The sequence below is a fragment of the Rhinolophus sinicus genome, chromosome X (assembly GCF_036562045.2).
Source record: "Rhinolophus sinicus isolate RSC01 chromosome X, ASM3656204v1, whole genome shotgun sequence".
NCBI lineage: Eukaryota > Metazoa > Chordata > Mammalia > Chiroptera > Rhinolophidae > Rhinolophus > Rhinolophus sinicus.
Genome location: NC_133768.1, coordinates 10,384,371 through 10,408,438, shown reverse-complemented (window position 1 = coordinate 10,408,438; position 24,068 = coordinate 10,384,371). Strand labels below are relative to the sequence as shown.

General features: G+C 40.7%; 1 protein-coding gene across 1 annotated transcript in view; it reads right to left on the bottom strand.

Annotated features, from left to right (window-relative positions):
• Positions 1 to 6,739: 6,739 nt before the first annotated feature.
• The window catches only part of OFD1 (OFD1 centriole and centriolar satellite protein), a 34,944-nt gene continuing 17,615 nt past the window's right edge, over positions 6,740 to 24,068 (bottom strand). Inside the window, exons 10-24 of the mRNA XM_074323920.1 lie at positions 22,342 to 22,461; positions 20,565 to 20,638; positions 18,184 to 18,275; positions 16,989 to 17,182; positions 16,531 to 16,532; positions 15,891 to 16,015; positions 15,252 to 15,363; positions 13,049 to 13,624; positions 12,411 to 12,537; positions 11,162 to 11,262; positions 9,994 to 10,110; positions 8,627 to 8,775; positions 7,723 to 7,875; positions 7,170 to 7,237; positions 6,740 to 6,875 (exon numbers count right to left, since the gene is read on the bottom strand). Coding sequence (XP_074180021.1) covers positions 6,833 to 6,875; positions 7,170 to 7,237; positions 7,723 to 7,875; positions 8,627 to 8,775; positions 9,994 to 10,110; positions 11,162 to 11,262; positions 12,411 to 12,537; positions 13,049 to 13,624; positions 15,252 to 15,363; positions 15,891 to 16,015; positions 16,531 to 16,532; positions 16,989 to 17,182; positions 18,184 to 18,275; positions 20,565 to 20,638; positions 22,342 to 22,461 — 2,053 coding nt within the window. The 3' untranslated portion in view covers positions 6,740 to 6,832. The remainder of the gene's footprint in view (positions 6,876 to 7,169; positions 7,238 to 7,722; positions 7,876 to 8,626; positions 8,776 to 9,993; positions 10,111 to 11,161; positions 11,263 to 12,410; positions 12,538 to 13,048; positions 13,625 to 15,251; positions 15,364 to 15,890; positions 16,016 to 16,530; positions 16,533 to 16,988; positions 17,183 to 18,183; positions 18,276 to 20,564; positions 20,639 to 22,341; positions 22,462 to 24,068) is intronic.

Below are 24,068 nucleotides of genomic sequence, written 5' to 3'. Positions count from 1 at the left end.
CAGAAGTCAACTGAAAGAACAAATATTCAGGATATTAAAAAGAAAAGAAAAGAGAAAAAAGCTCTACCTCTAACAGTTATTTTCTAAAGCAGCAGCTACATTTGCTCCTTAGGATTTCATTTGATAATCTGGTTAAACTACTTCTCTGTCAGCATGATTACACATTTGGGTTTCCTCCATCTGACCTTTCTTAGTAAGGACCAGCTTTTGTCACTGTTGCCCCGTGGCATTTCTAAAGAGATGCTGCCCAGGTCATCACCTTTCATTCACATTCAGCAGGCGAACAAGTCAGAAGCCCAGTTACTGTGCTGTTTGTCACAATACTTACTACCTTGTTTATGTAGCATTCGTGCAATTATTTAAGTTACACGAATCACGTGAATAAACTATGTGTAAACCATGCCGAGATAGGATCACATACAGCCTCTTAATTATCAACAGTAATCCTGCCACAAATGTAAAAATCTGTACAGGGTGGAGCAGAGATTTTTCCATTTCTCTGGTTATATCTTGTGAAACTTAATGTTTCAGAGATGAAAAAGAAAGTCAGAATTTTAGAGGAGGAACCTACTCATTGAAAAACCAAGAAAACTAAGTCCATTAAAAAATGAGGATCAAAGATTCCACAATAAAAGTTCTGAAAAAAAAGCCTTGTAGTGCTTTTTTAATGTTACGAGAGCCATAATAAGATTTAAAAGTGGCAAGCCACTTTGTCACTAGTACCTTCTCCTAAGTGATGGCATCTTTTGCTAGCTGGTGCAAGGCTAATTTGTTCTCAGATGTTTGTGAAAAATTACAGATTTCACTTAAGGTAACTTTTTCAAAATGAATATTAGGATGAACAAAACTATGGAAAGTTTTGAGGAAACAAAAATACAAATGGAGGTTGTCAGTTTGGCAAAGAACATACCTTTTTCTAAACTGCTCCCCAAGCTTCCTGGCTGGTTTGCTATTTAGTATATGTGCTGCCGAAGGGAGCACAAGGTTTGCTATTTAAACATTGTACCTACCTGGGGAAGATCGAAACACTTATTCAGCGGCCTGGTCTTGTGGAGGCAGGAGCATGGGAGAGTCTTGCATCTCACAGTCTATTAGTAGGCATTGTAGGTGATGCGCCATCTGAAATGCTATATAAGAAATGACTTACTTTTCTTCAAATGGACTCTGCCCTGACATGGAGTATTAAGAATACTTAGAATTTAAGTTGACCAAACAAAAGAGCTACCAAACCCCATGCTAGAGAACAAAGTTAATGAGTTATTTCGACAAGGGCTGTGAAAAACACAAGGTGGAGGAAACACCTGAGTAATATTAGAAAGTATTAAGTTATCTGAGGGTTCTGGTCCAAGATGGCCACATAGGCGGCTCCTAAACCCCCTCACCCATCGACACACCGAATGTACCACTACACATGGAACAATTTTTTCCTGAAAGAAATCCAGAAACTAGCTGAGCTACTCTTACACGTGCATCGAACAAGAAAATACATCACAACAGGACAGGCTGAGACATCAAACAATAAACCCCACCCCCAGCACAGCACCACACAATCAGGAGGGAACTGCCAACAACAAGGTTCTTCCTGAAGAGCAAAGGATTTGGACTCCAGGTCTAGTTCCCCAGCTTTTAAGACTCCCACCTGAGGGATAGGCCTCCAAAACACGTAGCTCTTAAGGTCCACAGGGCTTGTGTCTATGAGACCCACAAGACCGTAACAAACAGTTCTTAACAGGCTCCAGCCAACTCACCAACTCCTGGTCTTTCCCTGAAAAGGGTCCATGTGCATACATTGAAAGCTGCTGCCTGAGAGCCAGGCTTCTAATTTAGCACACATCTGGGGGCTGACTGCCATCCGCCAGAGACTGGGGAAGCCAATGGATGCCTCTCCTCCACCCGCTCCAAATCACCAGTATCTCCCAGGAAGGGGCTTATGCACGCATCAGTCAGCCAGTGGGGCTTACAGTCACAAGTCCCACAGGGCTGTAGAAAACAAAGCGGTTCTTAAAAGGCACAGAACACCCCTCACACCACGGCTATACACCCAGGCCAAGTACAGAGCAAGTAGGCAAAAACACCCGTCTCCCCGTGTATCCCAGGAAGGGGCCTAACTACACTAGTCTCCACTTCTGTGTGAGTGATACACTCCAAGACCCTCAGTGGATGCCGGAAACCGTAGATAGTACTGAACCCTATACTGTTTTTTCTATACATACATACCTATGATGAAGTTTATAAATGAGGCACAGTAAGAGATTACCAACAGTAATAGTAAAATAAAACAATTATAACAATATACTGGAATAAAAGTTATATAAATGGTTTCAGGGCCATTAAGTAAAATAAGTGTTACTTGAATACAAGCACTGATACCATCACAGCCAATCTAATAACTGAGATGGTTACTAAGTGACTAACCAGCAGGTAGTGTGTATCGCATGGATACACTGGACAAAGGGATGATTCATCTCCTGGGCGGGGTGGCGTGAGATTTTGATCACGACACTCAGAACAGTGTGCAATTTAAAACTAATAAATGGTTTATTTCTGGAATTTCCCGTTCAGTATTTTCAGGCCATGGTTGACGATGGGTAACAATCTCAGAAACATTGGATAAAGGGGGACTACTGTACATACTTTCCCAGTTGTTGTCTGAGAGTCCAGCTTCCAATCAAACTACATCTAGGTGCGGACTGACCCTCCCCATTGAGACTCTGGCCAGTCTTGACAAACCTTCAAGTATGGGGCAGCACCAAGAACAAAGAAGGAAGCTTGGACAATCACAAAGGTTTGAAAGGTAACAAACAAGAGCTTGGGCTGAGCTGACAGGTTCATCTACACGATACCACTCTATTAAGACTGTGAGAGGTGGTTGTTTTAGCTAATACCCAGAACCCAAAGCAGAGAGTCAAAACAAAGAAACAGTGGAATGAATATGTTCCAAATAAGATAAAACTCCAGAAATACATGGAAATAAGTGACTTATCTGAGAGTTCAAAATGACGGTCATACAGATAGATGTTCACCGAGGTCAGGAGAACAATGTATGAAAATAGTTTAACAAAGAGAAAAGATTAAAAAGTATAAAACAGAAATCACAAAGCTGAAGAATAACTGAACTGAAAAATTCTATTGAGGGGGGGGTTCAACAAAAGACTAGATTAAGGGGAAAAAAGGATAAGCAAAGTTGAACACAGTCCAGTGGAATTCATCCAGTCAGAGGAGAAAATGAAAAAGAGTGATGATAACTTAAGGGACTTATGGAACACCAATTGGTTCACTTGATGGTGTCCCATAAGTCCCTTATCGTCACTCTTTTTCATTTTTTTCATATGTATATTATAGAGGTCCATGAAGGAGAAAAAGGCAGAAAGTTCATACAAAGAAATAATGGCTGAAAATTTCCAGAACATGGGGAAAGAAACAGACATCCAGCTCCAGGAAGCCCAGCGAGTTCCCAAAAAGGCATCCAAAGTATAGTGTTGGCATAAAAGCAGACACGCAGATCAAGAGAACAAAATAGAGAACCGAGAAATAAACCCGTGCTATGTGGTCAATTAATTTATGACAAAGCCAAGAATATACAATAGGAAAAGGACACTCTCGTCAATAAATTGTGTTGGGAAAATTGGATAGGCACATGTAAAATATTAAATGGACCCTGACCCTACACCATACATAAAAATCGACTCCAAATGGATTAAAGACTTAAACATAAGACCTGAAACAGTACAAGTCCTGTAGGAAAACATAGGCAGTAATCTCCTTGACATTGGTCTTGGCAATGTCTTGGATTTTACACCAAAAGCAAATGTAACAAAAGCAAAAACCAGTGGGACTACATCAAACTTTTTAAAAAGTTTCTACACAGCAAAGAAAACCATCAACAAAATGAAAAAGCAACCTATGGAATGGGAGAAAATATTTGCAAACCATGTATCTGATAAAGGGTTAATATCCAAAACATATAAAGAACTCATACAGCTCAATAGCAAAAAACAAACAAACAAACAATCAGGGCCGGCCAGGTGGCTCAGACAGTTGGAGCTCCGTGCTCCTAACACCAAAGGTTGCCGGTTCGATTCCCACACCAGCCAGTGCCAGATAGTTCAGCTGGTTGGAGCACGGGCTCTCGACCATAGGGTTGCTAGTTCGACGACTCCTAGACTCCCGCAAGGGATGGTGGGCAGCGCCCCCTGCAACTAAGATTGAACACGGCACCTTAAGCTGAGCTGCCGCTGAGCTCCCGGATGGCTCAGTTGGTTGGAGCGCGTCCTCTCAACCACAAGGTTGCCGGTTTGACTCCCGCAGGGGATGGTGGGCTGCGCCCCCTGCAACTAGCAATGGCAACTGGACCTGGAGCTGGGCTGCACCCTCCATGGCTAAGATTGAAAGGACAATTTGACTTGGAAAAAGTCCTGGAAGGACACACTGTTGCCCAATAAGGTCCTGTTTACCCCCCCAAAAAAACAACAAATCCACTAAAGAATGGGCAGAACTGAACATTTTTCTAAGACAATATACAAATGGCCAACAGGTACATGAAAAAGGTGTTCAACATCACTAATCAGGGAAATGCAAATCAAAACCACAATGAGGTATCACCTCACACCTGTTAGAATGTTTATCATCAAAAAGACGAGAGACAAAAAAAAAAAAAAAAAAAAAGACGAGAGACATTAAGTGTTGACGAGGATGTGGAGAAAAGGAAACCCTTGTGCACAGTTGGTGAGAATGTAAATTGGTTGAGCCACTATGGAAAACAGTACGGAGGTTCCTCAAAAAATTAAAAATAGAATTACCATATGATCCAGCAATCCCACTTCTGGGTATTTATCCACAGGAAATGAAATCAGGATTTCAAAGATATCTGCACCCCCATGTTTACTGCAGCATTAGTCACAATAGCAAACATACAGAAACAACCTAAGTGTCTATCAAAGGATGAGTGGATAAAGATGTTAGACACACACAGGAATACCATTCAGCCATGAGAAAAAAGGTAATCCTGCCATTTGCAACAACATAGCTGGACCTTGACGTTATGCTAGGTGAGCTAAGTCAAAGACAAATACTGTATGATCTCACTTATATGTAGAATCTTAAAATAACTCACAGAAACAAGAGACTAAAATGGGGGTTACCAGAGGCTGGGTAGTGGGGGAGAGATGTGGTCCAAGAGCACAAACTTCTAGTCAAGACATGAGTAAGTCTGGGAGACCTAACATGTGGCATAGTGATTATAGTTATGATACTATATTGTACACTGGAAAGTTGCTAAATTGTAAATGTTCTCACCACAAATGTGACGTGATGCAGGTGTTAACGAATGCTACAGCAGTAATCATCTTGCACTATGTCTCAAATCGACACCTTAAACTCACACAATGGTATATGTCACTCAGATCTCAATAAATCTGGAAGAAAAGTTATCTGAGGTGCTGTTGAAAGCAAAGATGCCAGATTCTTGGCACTCTGGCTCAATGTTTGATATGCTGACAATGAATAGCGCCTGGACAACTTATGTCTTTCAAAGGTATACTTCAATGAAAAGCTCCTTGGAAGCCCAAGGAAGAATAAACACTAAAAAGCCGTCCCACTTTGTTACAGAACTCAATCCAGACAAGTATCACTGGCAAAAGCAATTCAACCCAGTTTGTATTTGTAGAGGAAAATGATGTGCTCCAGGATTTTACTGGACAGACCAGAGAATCCTTCCTGTGCTAGGAGCTGGGTGACCATCAGTTAGCACTGAATGTCTCACGTCCCAGGAAACCCCTCAGTCCAGGCAATCATATGGTTGTTCACCATCACAGCAGTTGTGTGTGTGCTTTTTGGTGACTATACTGGCAATGTCGTTAGAGAACTTTCCCGAGATGTTGGACTGAGAGCTGCAGGGGTACGAAGATGGAGAAAGGGGAGCCAGAACAAATGGGTCTCCTCTTACCTTTGTGGAAGTTATGTTGGTGCTGCATTTGAGCACAGTTACCCTGATTGGATGATGTGTAGTTTCTAAAAGTCATTCTGGAGAGGGCCATCCAATGGGTCTGAGGATGTCTTCTATCAGAGCGGCTCCAGAATAGCCCAGGTTAGAGGCAATACTAGTCTCGACACCTGTGTATGCACCCTGGCTCCAGAACGTGACAATCACAAGAACTTGGTCACGTCACTAACCTCTCTGTGCCCCGTGTTTCCTAATCTGTAAACTGTAGTCATAGTACCTACACTTCCTATGGCTGGTATGAGCAATAAGTGATTTAATACAGGTACAGGTTTAAAAGTGTACCTGGCACGAAGTTAGTGCTCAGTAAATTTTACCTTCTCTTCTTACCACCATCGAAGGGTTTGTGTTCATTCTCAAGAAAAAAAATGTCAAAAGTAATGACCAGTGGTGACACTGTACTACTTCTAAAGCCTAGAATGGAAAAACCTAGGTCTTTATTTTCAGGGACAAATCAGAAGAATAGTGTTGGGGAAGACGGCCTCCTGTTTGAAAGGTGGTAGCCTACCTCTGGAGAGGAAGGAATGCAGATGAAACTTCCAAAATGCAGCCCTGGAATTTGACCAATAAGTTTTCAAAGAAATATAAATTAACATAAAAATGGGGAAAACATATAGTAGTTCATTCTATTGCAATGAAAGGCTTAAGAATGAGTAGTTCTGAAGAGGTATCATTGGACTAGATTGCTTTTGGTTTATATGCTAGAGTATCAAATAAAATTATGAAAAAAATCACACTGGATTAAATATACAATTTTTATTGAGAATTTTGTCTTATTACAGAGAACTCATAGGCCTTTAGTTATATGAGTAAGAAGCTGCACAGCACACATGGTTACCAAAAGTCATCTGCTTCTTCCGGAGAAAAGCCTGTGTAACTAAATTAAAGAAAGACAAAAATTTTAAAACTTTGTTAAATTCTTGTCAAGTTTATTCAGAGACCTTTATAATATTCCCATTCATTCCTCTTGGGGCTTCTGCCCTCACTTACAATTTGAATCAGTAGCAATTTCACAACTTAAAAACGGCAATAGATTTTTTTAAGTCATTAATTTTGACTGATTCAATCATTTCTTACAGGCAAACTTCAATATGTGAACATTTCCCTTGGCCAACAAAGCCAGCAATATAAAAATGGGTTTGCCAAGAACACAATGTTGGGGAAACCATACCTTTCGTCTTTGTCACTAGATGGCAGTGTGTCCACTTGTGAACCTTCTCTGACAACATTTTTTGAGCTCTGATACAAAGAGGGGGGAAAGAATAACTGGGAAATATATATGTAACTTAAGAGTCCAAAAAAGAGGTGACTTTCAGACATAAAATTCAGCAAGCACATCAAACTATCCAGTACGCATTCTCAATACCCCTAGTACTTCAGGCTTATATAGAATATCAATGTCTCAGACAGTACCATGCATTCATTATTCATTGATAGGGCTTTCCTTATATTCTTTCTTGCTCTAAAAATAAGAGGCATCTCAACTTTTATAAACTTTCACAAATCAAAATCTGGTCAATCTTTCACCCAAGCAAAAGTGATGACATTTTGTCAAGAGAGTAATATACTTAAAAGAGTCAAGGCTCCATTTGAACTTTGGATTTCGTCTGCTTTTACTTTGTCTCCAATGGAGAAGGCAGACTCCTGTCCCAATGTTTTCTAATAAATCACAGAAGCCTTTGTTCCTCCCCCACCCTGACAACCTGTCCAAAGCATCACCTCACCTTATCTGCCGTCTCCTGGTCCTGGTCCTCCTGGATGATTTTCATGTATTTCTCTAAAGGATTTTCAGCACAAACAGATTTGTCTTTCATTTCTTGAATACTTATTTCTAATTCTTTCTCCATTTCAATCTTCAATGACTCTTCAATAATCTGCTGTCAAATAGATGGGAACCAAAACAGGAAATACACAAAAACATTTTAAAAACGCGTAGCACTGTAATTCTGATCCTTTAAGTAAAATCTGCATGCCAGAAAACTATCTCATTTTCTTTTTCATTGATGTCATTGTTACCATCATGGGGGGGAGGGGGACAAACATGTCCTGGCAATGAAGGAATGGATTCATTTGCCTCAAGTGTCCTGTGCTTTAGACCAAATTACCTGGGAGTTCAAGGAACAGCCATATGGAAGATTATTTTATGTAAGATTCAGGAGGCGTGTGAAGTGGCCGGAGTGAGTAATGCATTTGTCTGGGACCAGAATCAGGACACAGAAGGCCAAAGAGAACCGGGAAGGAGGGCAGGGGAGCCTGTGGAAGGCATGGTGGACTGGCAGTCACCTCCCCTGGGTTCTGCTAGTCCTAGTACCAGCTAGCTGACCTGTAAAGCCCATTTACAAAACATGGTCTACCTCCGTTACAGGCGTGTGTTCAGGGCCAGATGAGAAGGCATCAATGGGCTGGCAAACGCTTCCCTTTGCAACGAACTCCTAAGGTGCGTGTGTACAGCCCTTTGTGGTACTGAGGCAAAGCAGAGGCCCAGAGGCCCAGGGCTTTTTAAGTTACCTACCACTGTTATGACTCCGGGACACACTGAGGACTCACGGCCCTGAGAGCAAGGTACTTTCTGAAGGTACACCATGGAGAAACTAGCACGGAGAATTCAGCTTTCCTTAGTATTATTACCCTTTCTTGATCCAGTTTTTCTAGCTCTCGTTCCCTTTCTAAAGCTTCTTGTTCACTCTGCCTTCTTTCTTCTTTCTGCCTTTGTTCTTTCACTTGCTGCTCCCATATGCTTTCTTCTTCTCTCTGTTCAATTTGTTTCTGATCTACACCTAAAGGGTAAGGAAATAAAGAGTGAGTAACTTCCCACATCAGTCTTTTAAACAGGAGTCCCTGCCGAGACTCAGGGAGACTGCTTGATTCTCAGAGGACTCTGATCTGCTGGTCCATCTTCCTGATCTTGCAGCCCCCGGCCCCACTCCTAGCACCGCATCCACCCTTTCCGTTACTGAGATGAATACAAGTCACCCTGCACATGAACGACTTCAAGTGCCTCCCCTCCCATCACATTTTCTCATCCTCTTCACCCTCCCCCTCCCTCCTTCATCCTTCCCTAGGCAAGCCCTGCATCTCTGCCCTGACTTACCATTAGCCCCTCTTTATCCACAAGGCAGTTTTATAACTCTTCCTCTGACTCCCACAAAGGGGCCTGAGCCTCTCCTGCCCAGAACAGTACAAAACCAGCACACACAGGCGCCCAGCCATCTTGCTGTCATTCCCCACTTCCTCCAGGCTGATCCTTTCCTGGGGTTTTAGCTATCGCCTGTGTCCCCATCGTTCCCACATCTTTTTCTCGAGTCTGATCTCTCCCCAGCCTCACATCCATGTTTCTGACAGGTTCCCTGCTATCAACACATGGAAATCTCACAGCACCAGCTTCACACCTAAAGTTATTATTCCTGTCCCTTTAATCACGCTCTTTCTACACCATGTTCACTCAACCACCAGGGTTAACACAGTTGTTAGTTACAAAGAATCTGCAAATATGACTAAGCCCTCTCCCTTAACTATTGGAAATACACTTTCAGATTTGGCAATGAAGGTTACAAAAGATAGGAAAAGAAATAATAGTAAAATATTACAATCACATTAAAGATGTATAACGGGTATTAACGATTATTTCAATTTCCCACTATGATTTCCCAAGATGGTAAGGCTCTCATGGAATGGTTTTTGCAGAAGTATCTTAAGCAAAAAAGCTAACTGCTCTGTCAGACTTTGGACAAGTAAAGAAAAAAATGTAAAAGCAATTCGCCCAGGAAGACTAAATTAGAAGGCTTTCCTTCAATTTTCTCCTCAGCACTGTCTTTACAAGTTCAAATTGCGTTACTTCAGAAATGTCATTAATAATGATAACACCCCAACCCCAAGACTTGGAATAATTCCTGCTTACAAACAGTCCTTCAACGATATGTGAAGTAATGTACAGGGCACAGACGCGTTCAGCATGCAGTCACGCTACCTGTTACTTAAAACACAGGAAAACTTACTTGGGTAGTGACAGGAGACAACCCTGGCAGGAGCAGCGGCAGCAGAGTCCAAACGGGGCACGTCGCCAGCAGGACGGACGCCCTCCGCTTCAAACTGCTTTGGCACGTCCCCTGCAACTACACAAGGTGCAAACCAGTGTCCCATGAGTCCTTCCTAACAACAGCGAGAGAAGGGAGTACAGCGCAGTGTGGGGTAGCTCATTGCGAGCACGCAAGTTTGGGCCACAGCCACCGGCCAGTCTGTCCTTACACAATTCTAAGTAAGACATTCTCAGCATAACCTCCTGATGTTATTCAGTGAATACTTTGAGAAGTATTCACTTCTCAGTGTCCTTACACTTTAAAGAATTACATTTGTTTACAAAATTAGATTTGTAACTCAACAGGAAGTGACAAAGAAGAATTCACCTGGCTTGCTGATAATCATGTGAATTCTGTTCACATATCAAGGAACTTGTTAAGAAAGTGGTTAAAGTTACAAAGAATTTGCAAATCTGATAAAGCCCTCTCATTTAACTGTTCAAAATATACTTTCGGACTTGGCGATGAAGCTTACAAGGCTAAACGATAGGTTATATACAAACATAAAGACTTCCCCAGCTGGGAAGAACCTCGGAGATGGTGGACTCTACACCACAGTTTTACACTTAAACAGGAAGCTCCCAGGTGGAGCAAGCTAAGGCAGGGCCAGAGCTGGGACACCAGTCTCTGGGCAATGAAGCTAATACACTTTCACCTCCATTCTTTCACTAAGAATGGGTTTTCTAAATCTGTGGCAGTGGATGGAATCTGTATAAATTAAAGAAAAATAACTGAGCATCTTCATATCCCATAAAAAAGAACAACAACAAAAAAAACTAAAAAAATCACTTATTTTAAATCGGGGCAATCCCAAACTTGGTAAATTAAGGGTTCACTTGTGGGATTAGCTCCAATTTTCAAAATTATTGGTTTTCCTGAAGTTTTTTACAAATGGAACTCAAACGCACCCCTAAAAATCTTTGTGATATAAACACGAGGCAACATAGCTATATTTATGGTTTTATCACAAAATGCAAATGTCCTAATTTGTAACTGCTTTGCTTTTCAGAGCAATGGATATGTTTCACCAAAACTAAGCTTTCTACATTTTCAACTTATAAAAACTGGTACTTATATTTGAACTTACATTGAAAAGATGATTCAGATTCCTCATTACCCTTAAAAGGTAGCTTGTCTGGATTTGAAGATTCAGTTTTGTCTTGAAGTTCAGTTTGTCTTTGATAAAGACTGGATTGGAAGAATAAAATCCATGAATATGAAGCTTTAATAATGTAAAACCCAAGAGCATAGGATGATGAAAAGCCTTTTGTGACTCGAGAAAATGCTTTAGAAAATTAATTGTTCCCACTGAGAATGAGAGCTACCTGCACCAGGCGTCATTCTAAGCAATTACCACACGTTAGCTCAGGCAGCCCTTACAACCACCTCATGCTGTGAGGCAGGCACTACCATCATTAGCAAAGAATGATGTTGCACTGTGATGGTGTTCCCAGGAGTTTATTTTGTCAAGAACCACAAGACCTATTGAAGAAAACAAATTCTCCACACCACTGGTAGGAGCCAGCTGAAGATGCAATACCATAAGCCCATATGCATGGAAGTGCCCCAACTCAGCATGTGGTCTCGTCTCTCCTCTTGGCTTTACCACAAGAGTGATATTTAAAAAACAAATTTACATGCTTCAGGACCATGACAGGCACACGTAGCAGTTTTCAACTCTGCACAGTAGACCTGAATTAACACGCAGATGCCCAGGCTGGAGCCCAGAACTAAGGAACAGAATCTCCCGCTGTGGGACCAGAGACCAGGCACAGGCAGGGGCCCATATGTGACTCACATCCCAGCCCAGGCAACCCGATGCCCAGCTTCTAAACACATCTACTCCATCCTGCTTCAGCAGCCATACCCTAGGACCCCAACCACTTTAAAATCCATTTCAATGGACAAATTAGAATTTTGTTTGTTTATACTTAAACACCAAAATGTCCTTTAAAATGACTTTTTAGTGATGTGTGAAACTGTTTCAAGTTTAAAAATCAACTAAATTTATGTGCTTTTGCAGATTTTTGTACATTAGTTTTTTTATCTTTATAAACTGAGTGTATTCATGGAACTATAAAGATGTTTATGGATACCATAGCACATATTCCATACAGCAAGTTTAGCAAACAAGTAGAAATGACCTATTTGCCTAAAGGAATTTTTCCCCGGTAAATCAGATGATTCTCAAAGGTCACACATCATCTAATAATCTGATCACAAATTCTATGTTGCCACATGGTCTTTAGTATCAGCTAAAAAATCCAAACAAGTTAAGGCTGAGCCCTTATGCAGTTAACCAGACTCGGCTGAAGCCACCAGAACACGGTACTTACCCAGCCATCTGCTCCAAAGACCTGGGCGGCGAATGGATGGAAAGGCTGTGTGGAGACTCAGCAGGTGAAAGCTGGGGCGTTCTGTCAGGACTAGGGCTGGGGACAACAGCAGTGGATCGTCCCAGGCCTAAGGGGCAGAAAAAACCAGGGCAAGAATATTACAAATTACACAGAGAGAAAAACAACGTGGTTTCTAGAGTTCCATTACTTTGAAAATAAACTATTATCCTTGCAAACAGCTGAGTATGATGCATAAACAATACACAGAATTAATGATTCAAGCACCTACATGAAACTGCAGTGATAACAATAAAATGCAGAAAACTAATCAGCGGTAAAGGAAAAGCCACTGTCACTCTCTGACGACCTGTGTGTGCCAAGCCCAGTGCTGGAACTTGCCACTCTGTCCCACTGCCTCCCACACCGACCCTGTGCCCTGAGGTTGATGCTGCTGCCAGCAGGCAGGCAGAGGTGCGGAGGACACATGTGCCTGGGCTAGGGCTTTCCCAGACCCAGCTACGCATGCGCTTTTCACTCCTTCCTGCTGTCGAGGGCAGCACTACTCAGACAAGAGGGCTACTGAGGACCAGATCCATCCAAGTCCAGAGCATCCTACAACCCTTTCTGCAGAAGCTCACCTTCCAGATGCATTTCGCCATCAAGACTTCGTTTAGTTTTGGCAAGGGGAGTGGAGGAGAGGCGTCTGCAAGTGTCTCTGCAGGGCTGTAAGGCCACGCTGCCCATCAGTGCTTCTGTCACGTCGTCCGCCCAACGCTGCTTGGACAAGGCACCGTCCTCTGCAAAAATACGCCTTTCGGGGGAACTTGAACTGATACTCTTGAGAGTTCCTAGCAAGTGCAGGGGTGACCGGCTCTTGGCTGCTGATGGGCTTTTAGCGGCTGGGTACTGACTCACTCTTCGATGGTAATCTTGGAAAGCTTTCTCCAAGCGTTCGGCCTCTTGCTCCAGCTCCTTCATTCTTGCCTTGGCACTGGCTACAAACTCAAGGTCTGAATCGGGCGAGCTACTGTCCGTGCTTGCATCCGGATAACGTACAACCATTGGTGTAATTGTGCCTGCCATCAGCTTCTCCTGTTCGAGACGATTTTTCAAGAAATCCCCAGTTTGGTCACCATTGGGGGGCACCATGAAACTGCAGACAGAAGGATACATCAGAGACTGCTTTGGATTGCGGTACACTTCATTCTCTAGGGCTGCAGGTGACAAAGAGATAGTGTGAGAAACGAGGGGGAGATAAAAGGCAGTGACTCGAACTGAGATATACTTGAGAGTATTATTTGTTTTCAAAAAGGAAACAAGATAATAAAAAGAACAAACTTGTGTATTAAACAGTTTCTGAAGCCACAGTGATGCGAATACTTATTAACATTTATTAACCATGATACTACTTCACAATCCATTATACACAATCTTGAAATCCAAAAAAGCTCTGAGAACTGAAAATTTATTCATAATTTATTTGGTTGCAAAGCCTAACCAGAGCTGAACTTATCTGGTTGATAAATTTGACCTGAACTGATGCAAGCCCACATATAATCTTTATTCTTCTACCCAACATGGATATTTATACAGTTGACTGTGAGTTAATCTACATGTTTCCTTATAGGATGCTGCCCCAGAACTCCCAGGGCTGTGGCAAAATCAAGTGCAGGGCCCGGGTTTCAGATAAGGGAATGAGGTCCTGCAGTCACAACAAGGCTGAGGGCCAACAACTCCCACTGCTCCCATATTACAGACGGGGGACTGGGGCTGGGTCACGGTTGGCAAGGCATCGAGCAGCTCATGCAAAGCCAGTCTGTGTAGTCGCTGTTCTCCTGCAATGCCTCCAGGACACATGCTTGCAGTGGGCAATGCATGCGTTCAAAACAGTTCCATCTTCATTAAGCTATTTTTCATGACACAGATTGCTATGATTTTAGCTCTGGGCACTTTGGCAAACAGAACTGTTGAGAGCAAATGAGGAACAGGAAAGAGTAGAAGTGAGTAAAGATAAAAATAAACCAGTGCAGAAGGGAACAAGGACTGATGAGGGAAGAGTGCAAATGGGAACTGAGGAAGGCTCAGAACCAGGAAGTGTGAGAAACCAGATCAACTGGAAAAACACAGAAACTTGCTTTAGGCTTGAAAGCAGTGAAAGAAGGTATCTAAGCGTCAGTACACTTCTTATGAAGAAGGAAGGGGCAGGTATCATGCACGCACAGTGAAGACGTGCAATAGAATGACAGCAGGAACCATTCCGAGTGTAGGACCCATCTCATATCATCTTCATTCACCATGGAAGGTACTCTTATTCCCATTACAAACGAGGAAACTGTGGTCCAAGGAAGTTAAACTGTGGCCCAAGGTCAAATAACTAACTTCAAAATTGGGGTCTGAAGACAAAATCAGTTTTCTGATTCCAGCGGCAATGCTCTTTTGCTAGGCCACCCTGCTTCTCCCACATGTGTATTTACTCATGCGTCAAGGAGAATGTGTAACCACTGAAGAGTCGATTGGTCTTATTATCAGGATAACAAATATAAAAGAAAAGCCTAGGTCCAGAATGAATTTGGGCACTTCTGTGTCACCGCCACATCTTTCCTATTTGGGCTACGAGGCTCTCCCAAGCCATGGGGCACCTGTGAAAACAAGTCACTTTAGCTGATAACCCAGTTGGTGTTCCAGAAATGGATAGGGAGTTTTACTTCTAAGATGACACATATCTCTATGGCTTTTCCCCTACTGTGAGAACTATTAAAAATTCAATGAGTAACAATCATTACATTTCCACCAACATCAGAAGCTTTACACACACATTTATAGGTTAAAAAGGTTTCTGACCTGTCTGAGTGTGTTTCAGTTGCAATTTTAAATCAGCCACCTGCATAGTTAACCTCTTTACAGAGGCATCGTAATCTAATATCTGGGCCTTCAGCAGTGCAGAATGCTCAATCTGAAAAGATTTGGAGAAGGAAAAGAAATCAACATAAAAGAATCGCAGCTCAATTCAAAAGGAACGATTCTCTTTTTGGTCTTATTCTCTTTGTTTTGCCAATTCTAAGCAGCTTTACACTTGTAATGCACAGGTCCCCAGAAAAGAACAACAGAACACACAAAAAGTTTCCCACCTCCATCTTCACTATCTCAAAGAACAGCTACTCCAGGGCATGAGGCAGACATCAGAGTGTTAATGTTTCTAAACTAAGGGCAAGAATGAAGAGATACTTAAACAGTGGGCACCATCAGGACTTGGATAATTTTGTGTTTAGGTGTGTTTGCTTTTCCTCCGGATTTTATTACTTATTATGAATATAAAGTCACACAATCACTCGAGAATTGTCTCAGATGAGAAAGGATACCCTCAGCATATTGGGGAGTAATTTTTGATGTTAAAATCAATCTGATTTACACCGGTGTGACATATGCCAAGTTTACCCGTCTCCTGGCCCAACAGCGGGCCGAGCAAGGAGCCGTACTCACTTCCTTTTGCAGCTGGTTGTGCAGGGCTTGCTTGTGGGCTTCGAATTCCTTATGCTCAAACGCGATCACATTTTCTGCTTTCTTTAATTCTTTCTGAAAAATCACCAGCTCAGGAGATGGCTGAGCTATGCCAGAAAGGTGAAAACAGCCTGCTCATTACCAACCTGAAGTTCTCTCATTTCACGTAACAAAAGCGGCTCAAGAGATTTTAAACTGTTCTCCCTTTTCTTTGTATGAACGTGATTACTATCACACTAATTGTATTAAATGGACTAAGAGCAATCCTGACTCACAAATTTCAGAACAAAAGAATTTAAGGCATGTAAACACAAACTTTACTACTCTACATAGTTCTACTCCAAGTAAAACAATTCTTTCCAATCCTCCACTTAGCTTGAAAGCGGGCCTCTCCCCTCTACCACAGCCAGAAGGCACTGAAGGAGCCCTCCATCAAAGCCTGTTGATGACTGCCCCAAGGGCCAGTCCATGCATCTGTCAGCGGTACTCGGGGTCCAGGCAGAGAGCAGATGGAGTTGCCCCACAGGGTTCAGTTGGGACCCTCTCATAAAAGGCAACTTATGTAAGGTAGGCACAAAGGATGGTGCAGTTCCCTGGGCTAGTACAGGGGCCATGCTCTTACCACTCCTTGGTCCTACATGGACAGGGAGGGAGGATTTGTCAGAACTGGAGAGTCTATGCCCCAAGCACTGGGATCTTGCCTGGCTAAGAGGTGCAGGGCCAGCTCAGGGCCACTGCACACAGAGGTGGCGGGAGTGGGGGGAGGGGGGGGGAGGTACTAACAACCTCAGTCATCCCTCCATCCCAGAGCTTGAGGATGTCCCCACTGGCCAAACCCGACCAGCAGAGCCCAAGGGGAATCTGCTACCATCCAGAGAGGCAGATTTTTACAGTTTAAAAACATTTCTTCTTAGTGGCACTAATAATTATTCAATAGCAAGCAAAAGGAAGTACCTTCAAGCCGAGAATCTTAATTTCACTAAAATTTCCCCATTGAAGTCTCCCTTACAGGTACAAAGCACAGTTTCAAAATGCTAAGTGAATATGAATTATAAAAACATGCAAATCAAGTAAAAAGACATACGGTTTAGGAGATGCAAGTTTTCCTTTCTACTCTCTTCCAGTTGTTGTTTAAGCATTTTATTTTGTGCCTGCAGCTCCAGTTTCCCTTCTTTCAGCAGTGAATAGTCACCCATCTCTTTAATCTTTTCATTCAGTAGGTGGTTTTGCTTTGTTATTGCCAAAGACTGGGCTTTGACAGAATCTAGATCAAGCTGGAATTGACAAAGTCAAACTTACATTTAAACAGTGACAACAGTACTGCTTAAGCCAGAGCTGGCAGGCTGCCTGAAGCCGGGTGGCACCAAGTAATTAAGGCCACTTGACAGAAGTCTGGTTCTCTGCAACAACAAGACCTAACTGCACCAGTGAAAGTCATCTTTTGCCCTAGAGTTGGGGCAGGGGGAGTTCATCCAACTTTATTTATGTAGAACCCTGTCCTACAAAGTAAGTGCTTCTCATTATCACTCCATTTACCAGATGAAACTAGAGTCCCCACAGCAATCACAGATTGTAGCAATATTTATTCTTAAATATGAAAAGGTGAGATATCACAAACATGACGGAGGGTGCTTTCCTTTTCTTAGTATAATGTTTGTATACAAAAGCCTACAAAGTTCTCAAATAAGTCATTACAGCTACAAAAAATTTTTTTACATACAGAGTATACATTAAATACCTAAAGTTCCAGTTCTGGGCTTCAGCTAGCAAACACATGAATGAACAGAAAGAAAGTAACAGTGGCATGTGAAAAATGCACCTCACTCTGTTTTTATCTGTAAGACCCCAATGTATAGAAGAGGCTGAGGTAGAAACTAATGTGTACCGGCCATCTGCTATATGCTACGCACATCAATCAGCTCACTCAAGTCCCTCAACAACCACGGAATGTGGCAATATCCCAAAGTTTAAGGAAATGGAATCGGAGATCACAGAACTTGCCAGAAGGCTCACATGCAGTAAAGGAGCCACAGGATTCAAGCAGAACTCTAAGCTCCATAGGATATCCTCTTTCTATGCTTCCCTAGGAGACTAAGATTGAAATGAAGAACTACTGAATTAACTTAAGTTCAGCCATCACCTTCTTAGTCGTATAATAAACAGTCCAAACACACCAAGAGTATAACTTAAGATAAACTATGTATGGCTAAAACTAAAGTTTCACATATTGTCTAACAGAGATTTCAAAAAAAAAAATAATAGGCTTAACAATTACCTCAAGTTCTTTCACACGATTTACATAAAGATTGAGTTTTTCCTTTTTTGAATTAACAGCTGTGAGCTCCTCTTGCAAATGTATAGTTTTTTCTGTAAGAAAGAGCCAACAAGTTAAACATCATGTTTTTCTAATGAATATAAAAGTCATTTAACAATTTATAGCCAGCATATCAGACCTAATGACCATTATTTCATAATCTAAAATAGCAGAAAATCATCAGGCAAGTAAGAAGTAAGCCCTGTTATCCAACAGGTGACAGGAAGTTAGTTACTATGGTCATAAATGTGGTGAATTTCCTCCTGTTAACACACTAAGCAGCGTCATACCATCTGCTCAGAGCCCTCATGCCAACAGTTCTGAATTTCCTTAACGACAAAGGTTTCTCTGTTACAACTCTGTAGTCACAATTTTGTCATTAACACAAATTTATGTAGATACATCATCAAAAAATAATTTGCTGAATACATGATAGCCCTAATTCCTAAAGAAGTATTACTCTCCCTCAGATAGTCACAAAGGAGCAGACATGTACTGCGTGACCTTATAGGTCAACATCAAGTACCCAGCCCTAGTTCGCTCCCAAGAATTCCTTTGAACTTTCCACTAAAAGTTCAATTTCTTGTCACAGGCAAGTTTCTAGAAACACTGAAATATAAAATACCTGGAGATTGAAATATTATCCAACGTTACTAGTCCTAGGCTAATGGATACAACAATTTCACTTGGATGCCAAGTGAAAATATCATGAAGCATAAAAATATATTAGAAGTAAAAAAAAAAAAATAAGGAATTAGGTCACAGGGGACAGAGAAGTTAAAATAAACTTTTCCATTAGTAAAAATGAAGTTTCTCATGGTTAAGAGTAACATTTACCAGGCAGCAATAGTTGCTGCTACCTTCTTGACAATCACAGATTTATCAAAATATATTCAAATATATGAAAATATACAAAATATACAAAAATAAACTCAAAATGAATTAAAGACTTAAATGTAAGACATGAAACCATAAATTCCTAGAAGAAAACATGGGTAGTAAACTCTCTGACATTGCTTTCAGCAGTATTTTTTGGATATGTGTCCCCGGGGAAGAATCAACAAAAGAATAAACAAATGGGACTATATCAAACTAAAAAGTGTTTGCACAGCAAAGGAAATCACCAACAAAACAAAAAGACAACCTGCTGAATGGGATAAGATATTTGCAAATAATACATCTGATAAGGGGTTAATATGCAAAATACATAAGGAACTCATACAACTTAACACCAAAAAAACAAACAATCCATTAAAAATAGGGCAGAGGACCTGAATAGACATTTCCCCAAAGAGGACATACAGATGGCCAATAGACCTATGAAAAGATGATCAACATCACTAATCATCAGAGAAATGCAAATTAAAACCACAATGAGATACCACCTCACACCTGTCAGAATAACTTATCAATAAATCCACAAACACCAAGTACTGGTGAGGATGTAGAGAAAAGGGAACCCTTATACACTATTGGGATTGTAAATTAGTGCAGCCACTATGGAAAACATTATGGAGATTCCTCAAAAAATTAAAAATAGACCTGCCATATGATCTAGCAATTCCACTCCTGGGTATTTACCCGAAAAAAAAACACAAAGACACTAATTTGGAAAGATAGATGCACCCGTATGTCCATTGCAGCATTATAGTAACATGGAAGCATTGCATTACTAGTATTATGCAGCATTACAAGATATAGAAGCAACCTAGATGTCTACTAATAGATGACTGGGTAAAGCAGATGTGGTACAAGTATACAATGGAATATTATTCAGCAATAAAAAGGAATGAAAACTTGCCATTTGCAACAACATGGATGGACCTAGAGGGTATTATGCTAAGTGAAATAAATCAGACAGAGAAATACGAATACTATATGATTTCCCTTATATGTGGAATCTAAAACAAAACCAATGAATAAACAAAACAGAAACAGACCCACAGATAGAGAGAAGAAGCTAATGATTGTCCAAGGGGAAAGGGGTAGGAGAATGGGGGAAAAAAATTCTGAATACCCTACTTCCTCTCAGGATAAGGGTCATTTTGACATATTATTTTTCTCATAAACAAAAAATAATAATAAAGTTGGATAAAATCCTGCCAATGAATCAGTGACCTTTATACAAAAGGTTAAACATGAAGGTTTGCAAAAACATAGTGAAAGACAATGACTATTTTTTTAAAATTTTGTAAAATTAAAAGGACAAAAAAATGTGTAATTTTGTAGTAACAATGAAGTATAAGGTATATATATTTTCAGAATATAGAACAGACCCAATTTAGGAAGCTAAGAGCCTACATCAGAACTGAATAAAATAGTCCTCCCCCCTTAAGAATCACCTTTATTCTTCCTTTCTTCTTCAATCAGTCTGTTAGTTCTAGCGATGTAGTCGTTCTTTAGTTCAAGCTGATACCTGAGAATCAGAATGACTGAAAATGAGTTTCTTGTTACTTTCCTGGACAGACTCCTATCAATGCATGAGGGTACTGAACATGACAGCACATAAACATCAAGGCCAGAGATCCAAATTCTGAATGTAAAAGGTCCAGTAAAAGCCTGCTGCAATCCTATAAATTGTGCCCCCAAACTTGTGAGGTTACTGAGCAATCATTCGTCAGTTGGACTGACATAAAGGAGTACATTAAGTTAAATTCACACTCTATACGAGGTGTGATCAAAAAATACGGTGAATGTTTAAGTAAATTTATTACAGTAAAAGACACATTGCCATTGATCCCCCTCAAAATACTCCCCCTCACTTCGAACACACTTATCTCATTGTTCTTGCCACTGTCGTACAACTGAGTCTAAATGATAAGAAGTATGTCATTTCCAAACCACCTGCCCGCCTCCCCACCCCCTCCCAGGAGCCAACTGCCAACTGGGAGCCAACTACCAACACCTTTATAATCCGAATTGGCAATACCAAAAGGCACATTTCCACGCAGTTTTACTTATCTCCACCAATTGTTACTGGCTGGCTTTTTGGTTCTGAGATGGCAGAAAGAAAAGAAAAGAGAAGCATTCCTGTGGTGAATATCCTCCAAACTCCAACACTTGCCAAAGTCACAGAGGACACCCCACCAGACGAATGACACCAAACAGTTCATGCTCTCTCCCCGTGGGTATGTCAAGTAACAAACACACGCATTCATTTCTTCCTAAAAGTTTACAATTACGTACTTCAGTATCTGCTACTATATTTGAGGAACCCACATAAAATATGTAGAGATAACAGCCTCCTTTCAAAACGGATACATGGAAAGGTGCTAGATTTCTTTTCCTTAGAATTCTTTTCAAGAGTAACCTGAAGAAACCTTTGCAAATACTACATAGTGGAATTATCAGTGACAAATTATGAGCAAGGCAGTAAAGAAGATAATGATTAAGAAGTGCCCAGAGCAGCTGAGTTGAGTCATCTGTTGGCCAATAATTCATTTACTCAGTAAATATTAACTGAACACTTATTATGTGAGATCCTACACTGAGCACTGGAGAGAGAAGTTACCATGAGCTTAATGTCTTCGCCCTAAGATATTAGTCAGTGTAACACAACAGAACTCAGACTATAGGAAAGCATAGTAACCATAGCTGTGGATATTTTCCTCTCCCTGTATCATTTTTGCTTCATATAGTTAATTTCAGTTTGTTTCTTTTGATTCTGTCTCTGTAGAATCTTGAAGGACTAAAGGGCACATGCTCACACACCAATACTACGACTACAGGTAGAATAATGTATAAATTGTCAGATATCCCCTAGTTAGTGGCACTATGAGAGGGGTCGAGGAAAAGAAAACGAAAAATGATTATAATCCCAATTTTATAGCTTATCAGCAGTGCAAGCTGAGCATCTCATAAGGTGCCCTAAAAATGAAAGCAAATCACAGGCCCACAATACATGTTAGATGACCTATGAGTAAGAATGAGGAGAGGATGCTGTATCCTTTTAAAACTATCTTAACTCAAATACTCATAGAAAAGGCTTGACTGTCAAAGAAAACATGTTTTTGTAAACACTAACTTTTGCCATGTTAGTCTTAGCTACTTCATTAGTGTTGCCATATTTCCATAAACTTAATTCAAACATCACTTCTTTAAAAAACATCAAACAATTACTTTAGAATTTCATTCCTGAGCTTCTGGTCATAGGTGTCCTCAATATTCTTTATATCCAGCTCCCGTCTCCTAAGTGCATCAGTCACACTTTTATTTTTTTCTTCCTGTAGCCTCTGGTCCCTGAAATTAGAAAAAATATATAAACCAAGTAAGAAACTAAAATGTCTGAAGTGAAGACTTGAGGGAAAAAACATGTGTTTTTAGTTCCACAGACTAAAACTGTTATGTGACTGTCACCGCTGGGAAGTAAATGGGAAGGGCCAGAAGTCTTCCGTCTATTTCATGACCTAGTTATGATGGATCTGAAGTAGCAGATGGAGCTATATGGTGGCACCAGGCTGGAGGCAGCATGAAACTGTCAAAACAAAGTCATTTTTCACAGAAGATGATTCACACTTAAAAAGTGGTTACAGGTGATAAGTGGCCATAATCAGTTCAGGGGTAAAAGAATAATGTTATTAGTTGCAAAACAACTAATCAAACTTAACGTTAGTCCATTTAAGTGCTTGTTTCTTCTGTAATATTATTTCTAACTGAGATTTAATTATTTAGCCCATAGATTTTAAAGGTAGAAGATTTGTTTTTGGCATTTAATAATCTAGCGATTGAAAATTAAAAAGTGCCAAAAGAGAGAGCAAAACAGAGATGGATCAATGAGAACTTCCAAATACCGAAGAATGCAATGGTCTTCATAGTGAGACCTGAAATCACCCACACAATCAATAAGACCCAGGGCATCAGGTTCACAGGTACTCAAGCCATGAGCAGTGCTGGGGAACCCTGACTATTCCAAGCAAAGGATAAAAGCTCTATATGTTTGCTTCCCATGAGGCAAAGGAACAGCAAACTATACGGAGTTTAATGGATAGAGAGGAGGTGGTACATACATACAATGCAGTATTCCTCAGCCACAAAAATGGATGAAATGTTGCCATCTGCAACAACATGGATGGGCCTACAGGGTATTATGCTGAGTGAAATAAGTCAGACAAATTCTATATAATCTCACTTACGTGTGGAGTCTAAAGAACAAAATAAACGAACAAACAAAACAGAAACAGACTCATAGATACAGAGAACTGATGGTTGCCAGAGGGGAAGGAGGTTGGCGGGGAGGGGAGAAGAGATTAACAGGTACAAATTGCAGTTACAAAATAGTCACAGGGATATAATAGTACAGCATAGGGACTACAGTCTATAATACTGTATTAGTATAGTGTCAGATGGGTACTGCTAGATTTATTGGGGTCATCATTTCATAAGTTATTAAAATGTCTAATCATTATGTCATACACTTGAAACTAATACAATGTTGTATGTCAACTGTAATTGAAAAATAAGAAATTATTTAAAAATAAATAAATAAATTTCAAAAAAACCTATATTGAATATATATGCCTCATTGGGAGTAGGGGTACTGGAGGTAAAGTGATTATATAATCGTGAACCATCTCCACTCAAATTTTGTTACTTTCCTTTTTGCTCTCATGATCAATTTACCTCTTTAGTATTGCCGAAAAGAGAGTAAGGTGAGCAGAGAGAAGAAATTAAATAAATTGAGTCTTATATAAATGAGAGAACAATTAATGAAAATGGAGACAAATCCTGAATGAAGTAAGATTCCTGGAGTATTTGTGAGTATCAATTAATAGCAGAACCTAATGGGAAAGAAAGCTTATTCCATAAAGTGTAGACTGGTGAGCTTGCTATTAATCCCGGGTAAGATC